The 9298-nt window shown below is 54.7% G+C and overlaps 1 protein-coding gene and 1 pseudogene across 1 annotated transcript; both read left to right on the plus strand.

Moving 5' to 3' along the window:
- LOC114041145 overlaps positions 1 to 1451 on the plus strand; it is a 13940-nt pseudogene extending 12489 nt beyond the window's left edge.
- Positions 1452 to 1493: 42 nt separating this feature from the next.
- LOC114041149 (carbonic anhydrase 15-like) lies at positions 1494 to 7190 on the plus strand. The gene is made up of 8 exons (XM_027859430.1): positions 1494 to 1749; positions 2502 to 2537; positions 3135 to 3305; positions 4495 to 4661; positions 4803 to 4895; positions 5455 to 5521; positions 5666 to 5832; positions 5994 to 7190. Exons 1-8 carry the CDS (start codon positions 1683 to 1685, stop codon positions 6219 to 6221), a joined length of 996 nt encoding a protein of 331 aa, XP_027715231.1. The 5' UTR covers positions 1494 to 1682; the 3' UTR covers positions 6222 to 7190.
- The last annotated feature ends 2108 nt before the right edge of the window (positions 7191 to 9298 follow it).

Raw genomic sequence — 9298 nt, forward strand, 5'->3', positions numbered from 1 at the left:
GTGTGTGTGTGTGTGTGTGTGTGTGTGTGTGTGTGTGTGTGTGTGTGAGCTCCTGGTCACTACAGTGATCCTGTTTTTTTTTTTCATGGATCTGAGTAATATTCCTTCCCCTGCACAGCCTTGAGTCCCCCCCTCCCAGTTACCCTCCATTCACGAACCCCCCAACCTTCCTGTGACCCTCACATCCTTCAAGGTAGTGAAAGCAGTCCTGGGCTTGGAATCAGAGAACCTGGTTGAGAATCTTGGTTGTGCTACTGCCTTGGGCAAATCACTCTTCTGAGCCTCAGCTCTCCCATATGTGAAAGGAGGGGCATAGATCAAATTATCCTTAATATCCCTTTCAGCTTTGAAACCTCTGGCTCTCCCATCTCTTTCCAGATCCTTTATGGAAAGAACCCTCTGCATTCTTCTGCTTCTCCATTGCTCCTACCTTCTCAGCATCTGGTTTCCACGTCCACAATAACATCGAAGCAACTCTCTCTGAGGTCGACAATTAGCTCCTAATTGCCTGATTCAGTGAACGTTTTCTCACTCCACATCTTTGATCTCTTGGACAACATCAGAACTGAGGGTCGGGAGGAGAGGGGCCTTAGAACGTGGAATGTCAGGGCTGGGAGGGGCCCTAGACCCAATATCAGAGTGGGAGAGGAGCATAAATCCTAGAATGTCCAACCTGGATGTATCTTAGTATAGAGAATATCAGAGCTGGGGATGGAGGTACCTAATCAACAAACATTCCGAACCTTAGAATGTAGAAAGTCAGAGCTGAGAGTGGGGTCTGGGGGTACCTTAGAATGGAATGTCAGAGTTGGAGAAGACCTTAGAAATCACCTTGTCCAAATCCTCATGGCAGGTGAACCCGGCACCCAATTCAACACACAGTTCCTGCCCTCCAGGAGCTTACATTCCGATGGAGGTTTTGCTGTTAGTTCTACAAAGAACTAGATTACAGAGCAGGGAGTGCCGGGGCCAAAGGAGGGGGTGGGGCAGAGAAATGGAACCCTAACCAGGGGTGGGGGAGAGCAGGGAATTCATTGTGGCACAAGTGGCACCTGAAGGAAGCTGGACAGGAAGAGAAGGTTTCTAAGAAGCAGAGACAAGTTAGTGGCAGAGCAAGGACCAGATCTCAGCCAGCTTGCTCCGCTCCCAACTCCGGACTCTTTTCCCCTGACCTTAGAGCGCAGCTTGCTGCCGCAGCTCTTAACTCGAGTGCATTACCGCCTCCCCCTACTCCAGGGTGCGTTCCGCACTCCCGCCTCCCAACTAGCTTCCAGGACACCTCCCTCTTCTGGCTCTCCCACCTGTCTGGAGCATCCTTCGAGCCCTGCCCACCCAATGTGGGCATCCTGGGGCCGCTCCTTTCTCCTCCCAGTCTCGCTTGGGGATCCGGCTCGGTTGGTGGTCTTAACGCCCTGGGGCCCTGCCTGAGGCCCGTGTGTAGGACGGGCTGACTGAGACTGGGCGCCCCAGGAGAGAAGGAGTTAACTCCCCCCACCCTTCCCCTCCTGAGCGAGCCAGGATATTTAAGAGGCGGCATCGGCAGCAGCGGCTCTAGTCGGTCAGCTCTTCCATCCTTCATCCCCTCCGGCAGGCAGGCAGGTCCGTCTGTCCGGCCGGCAGTGGGATTCTGGGGTTCAGCCCCACCCAGCGGGACCTAGGAGCCCTGCGCCCCCAGGCTGGCCATGCAACCCCCGGGAGTACCGTTTGCTTGGCTCACGCTGCCCCTGCTTGTCCAGGCGGCCCCCGATGGTGAGAGGCCAGAGGGCCACCCCTCCCCCCCACTCCCCACCCCAATCTGAGCCCTCCGTGATCTCTACTTTTCCCTGTGTCTGTTCTGTCCCAGACTCAGTGAGTGTGCGTTCCGAGTTTGGTTTTCTTTCTCTTTTCTCCTACACTTGTCTCTCCGTCCTTGTCTTTCTCTGTGTGTCTAGGTTTCTATCTCTGTCTCACCGAGTCTCTGTCTCTGTCTCCCTCTCTCTCTCTTTCCCCCAGATATGGGGCAGCATTGTTCCATGTGGGTATCCTTGCCGAGTTCCCAAGGGTTTGCAAGAGCCTGAAGCCTTTCCCTTAACACCCCACCCCCTTCTTCTGGGTTGTTTCAGACCAATGGGTCCCTTCTGGCCCTGTGGGTCCCTCCCCCATCCCTTCTTCCCAGCTCCCCTCGCTGCCCTCCCTTCTCTCTCTCTTTTCCTAATGGCATCCTTCAGACCAGGGCAGATCACACCTTCCTGCTGGGCTGGAGCAGCTGGACCGGAAGGACCTTCCATTTGAACCTGCCAGTCTCTGTGTCTATCTCTCTGGCAGGAGGTGGGGGTGGGGTGGGGGAGAAGGCAGCCACCCAGGGACAGAGGCAGAAAAACAGCCTGACTGACAACAGATCGGTAGAGACATAAGGGCTTCTTCTGTGTGGGGCCACCTCTCCCCCAGTCTAAGAGAGAACAATGTGTGTGGGGGACAACTTCAGCTCTAACCCCCCGCCCCCCTGCATATGTCTCCTACAGGCTCTTGGTGCTATGATTTCCAGAATCCCCAATGTGGTGAGTAGAAAGATGGTAGGGGTGTCAGTGCAAAGGGAGGGGTTTGTGTATGTGTGTGGGGGGAGTCACAGACAGGCAACTTTAGACTGGAAGTCAAAGAAAACTTCCTCCCAGTGACAGCTCTCCAAAAGGGGGCTCGGCCACTTCTGGAGATGGTGAGTTGGCCCTTGCTGGAGGTTGGAAGACCATCAGAGGAGAATGTTGTTAGTTAAGGGGATTCCTGTGCAGACACAGGTTGAGCAGGTTGACCTCTGAAGTTCCTGCTCCATCAGGTGTGTTGTGACTCTGTGACTGTGTGTGTGTGTGTGTGTGTGTGTGTTCACCAAGCAGGGCTACATTGCATTGTGTGTGGAGATGTTAGGAAGGTGGGTGCACAGACCTCTGTGCAGTGTGAATGAGCTAGCAGGGGCCACCTTCTCGGCACCTCAGTTGGGGCTCCACGAGGCTCTCCATGTATCTCAATGACTTCCTAGGTGGCCATGGAAGGACTAGAGAAAGCTGATGAACCAGCCAGGCTTTGTGCAGCTTGGGCCATTGTGATCAGCTCCTCTGTGCTGCACCCTGATCTTTCTTTCTTTTCTCCCCCTCTGCCTCCAGGCCCCTCCCATTGGAAGGATGTAGCCCACACCTGTGGGGGCTCAGCTCAATCGCCCATCGACATTGACCGGCACCAAGTGAAGCTGGACCTGGGCCTGGGCCCTTTTATATTTGAAGGATATGACTCAGCACCCCCAGGCCCCTGGTGGCTCCTGAATGATGGACACACTGGTCAGTCACCCCCAACAGGCAGAGACACATAGGTCAGACCCAGGAAACCCTGATGGAGGAAGGTGGGCAGGGGAGTCAATCACTGCCCCCTCTCCCATTTACGTATTCAGTCACTGTCAGCCCATAATTGAGCACCTACTATATGAAAAGCCTTGGTGGACAACAAAGACTTTTTTCCTTTAAGGTTGGGGGTCTCGGCCCTCCAGGGACTCACAGACAAGTTTAAGAAACACCACAGAATTAGTACAGAATAATGCCAGCTAGACTGGTGAGTCCCTGATGACAGAGGCTGGAGAGTGAACAGCTGGCCGAGCTCAGGGAAACCTGAGAGCCTCGGCTGGAGAGTGAAGAGAGAGGTTCTAGTCCAAGATCGGCAGTCTCTGGAACTCCTCCTGGTCTGTGTCACACTGTTCCCACTTGTCCCAGCAGCCCCCAACCCCACAGTTAGTGCTCAGAACCCAAGCCCTCTGAGGGCCTCAGTTTCTCTTGATGACCAGCTGTATAATCTAGGTGAGTCACTGTCCCTTTCTGGGCATTTCCACATCTCCCAAAATTCAATTCAACAAACATTTAGTGAGACACCCCCCTTCCACCCCTTGAAATATCTTTATCATCCGTCTGTCTGTCTATCTATCTATCTATCTATCTATCTATCTATCTATCTATCTATCTATCTATCTATCTTTGCACCCATCCAGTCTGTGCACATGTAATTCAGTAGAATTATAAGCAGAATATAAACCCCTTCAGGACAAGAACAATTTAATTTATGTATCCTCAGCACTTAGGAATTGCTTGTTGGTTTGAATGGAATTAAATGCCTACTATGATCAAGGTGTTGTATGGGGAGGTGGGTTCAAGGTTCCTCCCAGTGGTCCCTCTATGACTGAAGAAAGTTTCATGGAAATGCTGGGGCCAGCGCTGGGTTTGAGGGGTGCTAAGGATTTAGGAATGTCCACGAGGGGAGGTTTCAGGCACAGCCACATGTTTCTGACCCTACCCTCGCACGTGCACTTCCAGATGGCTCTAACTCAGCAGAGTTTGTATGAAGAGGTGGGATCGTGTGTGTGTGTGTGTGTGTGTGTGTGTGTGTGTGTGTGTGTGTGTAGGTTTTCAGGGCATCCCATAGAGCCAAGGCAAGTCCTATACCACGCTGACTCCTGAATGTATGGTGCCCTCCTTCCTCCAGTGAGGCTGAACCTGGGCAGGGTCCGGGACCAAGCCCAGGGCCAGCTGTGCATCCGGGGAGGAGGCCTGCCCCACATCTACTGTGCCCTGCAGCTCCACTTCCACTGGGGCAGCCCCACAGGCAATGGCTCTGAACACACTCTGGATGGGCAGCGTCAGCCTATGGAGGTGAGGGCCCTGGGGCTGGGGACTGGGACAGGAACAGTGGGTACGGATTCCATGGCAGAGGGGCACAGAGTTCTCTCACTTCAAGCAAACCCAGTGGGTTTCACCCAGCTAGCCCCATGGCTGTGTCTGTGTCTCCTCCAGATGCACATGGTCCACATGAACACCCTCTACCAGAGTCTGGAGGAGGCCCGGGGCCATCCTGGTGGCTTGGCTGTGTTAGCCTTCCTGTTCAAGGTACGGAGAGGGCTGGGGATGGGCTGCTGGTTTGTGCTGCTCACTTGCAAGGAGAGGGAGAAGGTATGAGAAAAGTAGGTGGGGAAACTGGGTGAGAGATAGTCTATGTGGGGGGAGGGAGCCAAGGGGGAGAAAGAGAGAGAGAGAGAGACAGACAGACAGACAGACAGAGAAACAGAGACACAGAGAAAGACAGAGAAAAGAGAAGGGAGAGTAAAAGAGAAAGGGAGGGGAAAAGGAAGAGAGAATGAGAGAGAGAGAGAGGAGAGAAAGAGAGAGGAGAGGGAGAGGGAGGGAGAGAGAGAGAGAGACAGACAGACAGAGAGACAGAGAAATGGAGACAGAGAGAGACAGAGAAAAGAGAAGGGAGGGAAAAAGAGAAAGGGAGGGGAAAAAGGAGAGAATGAGAGAGGAGAGAGAGAAGAGGAGAGGAGAGGGAGAGGGGGAGAGAGAGAGAGAGAGAGAGTAGGAAGGAGGGAGGCAGCCCATGAATGAATGAATGAAAGGGCATGTATCATGACTGTTTGCCAATGAGGCCCACCCTGCCTCCCTTGGGCAGGTGCAGAATGAAGACAATACCAACTACAACACCATTGTGTCTGGGCTGAGGAACGTTTCTCACCAGGGTGAGGGCTTTAGAAGAAAGGGGCAGGGAGTCAGGGGCCAGAAGTAAGGAGGTGAGGTGGGGGCAACTGGGAAGAGGGGCAGGCTGGGAGGGAGGGCGGGAGGGATGGCCTGGGCACATTTTGCCTCTCCATCTCTGCAAACAGGGGAGTCTGTGGAATTGGCATCCACCTTCCGCCTGGACAAGCTGCTGCCTGGCCATGCCCTCCTCTCCCGATACTACCGCTACCCCGGGTCCCTGACCACACCAGCTTGTGATGAGGTCGTCCTCTGGACCATCTTTGAGGAGCCTGTCCCCATTGGCAAGGCTCAGGTACAGGGTCACATCCCACCCCACCCCTCTCTCAGCTGCCTGTCCCTCATCTCCAGGAAGAGGTTGGGGGCTTCAGTGGCCCTTCCAGCCCAATGGAGGTGTGAGGGCAGTGGCTCTCCTCCCGAGTGTTTGACCTGCAGGAACTTTCTCCCTCTTTCCAGCTGGCCCAGTTTGTGTCCACCCTACAGGCCAGTCCCCCTGGCGCTCAAGCTGTCAGCATGATCAACAACTTTCGCCCAGCCCAGCCGATTGGGGCCCGAAGGGTCTTGGCCTCCCCGGATGCCACAGTCAGCAGTGCCCCACCCTTCTGCCTTCTGACAGAAATGTGGGCCCTGCTCTGCCTGCTCCTCAGCATAGGGTGGGGGCCTGGCTTGGCGGGAGCGCCTTGACCCTCTTCATACTTGTCCTTCTGGCCCAGCCTTTCCCCACTCTCAGTGTTCCTGGTGGTTCCCCAAGCGCTCCCTATGGGAGTGTCAGTGTGGGGGGAAAGAGCCTGGAGCCAAGGAAGTGCTGGGGACCATCATTGGTGCTTGCTGTGTGACCTTAGGGAAATTGGTTGGATTCTCTGGGCCCTACCTTCTTCATCAATCAAATGGCGGGAAACCCCTGCTCTACAGACTCGACAGGCTTGTTGAACATCAGATTCAATGGTGGATATAAAAGGGCTTGGGGAGTTCCACGCCTGCTGGAGATTCAGTGAGATATGACGGGAGGGCCAGGGGCCGAGAAGGCTTTCCCCTCTCCAGGCCTCAGCATCTGCCGCTCACTCAAACACTTCTAGGTTGGTTTCTAGGTCTCTAAAGTTTTTCCAAGTGTATATATTCCTAGGGCTACAGAATCCAAAGCTGGAAGGGACCTTAGGGATTACCCAGTTCAACCCTCACATGTTATTCTGTTCTAAGGCCCCTTCCAGTTCTGACAGCCCCTATTGTAAGGTTCCCCTCCTAGCTTTGACATTCCTTATTCTAAGGTCCCTCCCAGCTTTGACAGTCCCTGTTCTCAGGTTCCCCTCTCAGGTCTGACATTCCCTGTTCTAAAGTTCCCCTCCCAGCTCTAGCAGTCTGAGCTAAGGTTGCCCTCCTAGCTCCAAAATTCCCTGTTCTAAACCTCCCCCCAGCACTGACATTCCATATTCTAAAGCTCCTCCCAGCTCTGACAATCCCTGTTCTAAGGGCCCTTCCAGCCCTGACATTATGTTCTACAGCTAATTACACCCCCTCCCCTCTTATGTTTATCCTCTGACTTCAGCCATGCCAACCCCCTCCTGGGCTCAGCCATACCTGTCTTCTTTCTTCCCCAGTACCTTACATGCAGTGCCATCCCTTCCTTCCTCATCCCTTCCCCACTCCCTTCCTCATCCCTTCCCCACTCCCTTCCTCATCCCTTCCCCACTCCCTTCCTCATCCTCCATCACAACATCCCCTCAAGCACAAGGTACACTAGCCCTTCTGGGGGCCAGGACCCTCAGGGCTGCTCATTCCAGTTCTGTGCCCTGTGAACTGCCTGGATCCTAGCCTGGGCTCGTGTTTCCCCCCCCTTTCCCTGTACCCCGGGGGCTGGGCCAACATGGAGAAGAGGCCAAGTTTTGTTAATAAACTCCATTTATCAACTGATGACTTCTTACAGACTTCATTTCCAAGGATGGGGTGAGGGCATGTGAAATCTTCTGGGATCAGACTGTGAGTCTGGGTGAAGATAAGCGTCCAGGCACCAGTGCCCAGTGAGACCAAGAAGCTGGGCAATGCTGGCCAGTGAGAGGCTGATAATGGGCAGTGCTGGCTCCAGTGAGTCCTAGGGGCTAGATAATCCAAGGCGCTGCCTGGTCAGAGGCTGACACTCCCCAGTCACAGCTGCTTGGTATACGGCTGACACACCTGATTCTCTCAGGCCCTGTCTCCTCTTCCAGTCTCAGCAGGTACTAAATATAACATAATTCCAGTAGTAAGAGCCTGGGTAGAGACCACCTAATTTCCCACTCTCTGAAGGTCCCTCCCCTCTGCGGCAGGCAACCGATGCCCCAAGCACACCCTGAAGGAGGATATGGAAGCTTGGAAAGAGGAGTAACTCTGGCAGACACAAGCCAGGCCCCTTGACTCCAAAGCCAGCAGGACTCCATCCATATTTAGGGTAGCTTGATTGGCATGGGCCCCTGGGGCTTAAGGTAGTGAGAGTTAGGGCAGGGCTGGCCCCGAGCCACACAACCACTGCCCTGGGCTGCAGGACACAAGCACTGAGCTGCCCTGAGGCATCCCCACTCTTCCCGATTCTCTTGGAAAGACTGGGTGGAATGAAGGTCATAGGAGACCAAATCAGGGCTTGCCTGGTCACCTGGAATGGAAGCATTGAATCCCACCCACCCTCCACTATCTTTAGGTATATGAATCTCAGACTAGTCCTGTCTCTTCTCCGGGACTCATTTCCTTAACTGTAAAATGGGGACAATAATCCTAGTAGGGCTGCTTCAGAGTCCTGGAGAGAGGGGAGGGGAAGAAGGCCATGCTCTCTTCTCCTTCCAGAAATTCAGTCCCCTGAGTCAGAACGCCTCTGGTTTCTAAGGGCTCTTTGGCATACAGAGCCCACCCTTTGCTCCCTTTCTCTTTGACTCCCCAAACCCCGCTAAGGTCCCTGAGCCCAGACCCTCCAAGGTTGGAGCCTAGCGGAAGTGGTGCCAGCCCTTCTCAAGCCTCCACACAATGGTGAGGGATGTGCCTATAGAAATGCCTCAGCTTGACACCAGAGGCCAGGTGATCTACCTCCATACCTCTTCGGCCTCACTTTGGCTCAGTGTGAACCATCGGCGTGGATGGGGGCGGGGGGTGCGCCCTTTTCAGGCACTGTGTCTCGGCTCGGGTTTTCCCCAGCCCTGGGATGCCCTCCCTTCATGGACTTCTCCTCTGAGCAGCCTTCCTTGCCGGTCCTCAGATGGTGACAATGACATCTCTGCTGGAGCTCCTCAGGCACTCCTCAAGCCTACTAGCCCCCTCCTTAGTACTGATCGCATTCTCCCTTGGATTCCAGTTATCCGGGTATCTGGCCTGCTCCTTAAATCGGAAGCTCCTTCAGGGAAGGCCGGCGTGGTGCCGGCTTTTGGCGCTACAAACAGTGGTCGGTGGGTCCACAATAAATCTTTGTGGAGTTAAATTAAAAGTTTGTGCAGCCCCTTCTTCACAACGGCTGCGTTCTACAGATGAGGAAACTGAGTCCCGGAAGGCCAGGGCCTGCTTCCCTAGGTTCTTGATGTCTGCTGATGGTAGGGCAGGAGTCCCTCAGTCTCCTTCGGGAGGTGGGCCAGTGGTAGGGGGTGCCAGCGACTTCTTCGGAGTTTTCTTTTCGGGGGGCTCGGCTCCTGCTTTGGGGTACGTGGCTGCCGTCAAGGCGTTGACGGTACCTATGGCCCGCAGCAGCGCCTGGCCTCGGGCGGGGGCTTGGGCCGGGGCCGGGGCAGGCGGCGCGTCCTTGCGGACAC

Source organism: Vombatus ursinus, unplaced genomic scaffold (genome assembly GCF_900497805.2).
Source record: "Vombatus ursinus unplaced genomic scaffold, bare-nosed wombat genome assembly UNPS02014167.1, whole genome shotgun sequence".
Lineage (NCBI taxonomy): Eukaryota > Metazoa > Chordata > Mammalia > Diprotodontia > Vombatidae > Vombatus > Vombatus ursinus.

Coding starts and splice junctions, on each gene's coding strand:
- LOC114041149 (XM_027859430.1), top strand. CDS start 1,683: ATGCAACCCCCGGGAGTACCGTTTGCTTGGCTCACGCTGCCCCTGCTT. Junction 3,306..4,494: donor CCTGAATGATGGACACACTG/GTCAGTCACCCC, acceptor TCCTTCCTCCAG/TGAGGCTGAACCTGGGCAGG. Junction 5,833..5,993: donor TCCCCATTGGCAAGGCTCAG/GTACAGGGTCAC, acceptor CCCTCTTTCCAG/CTGGCCCAGTTTGTGTCCAC.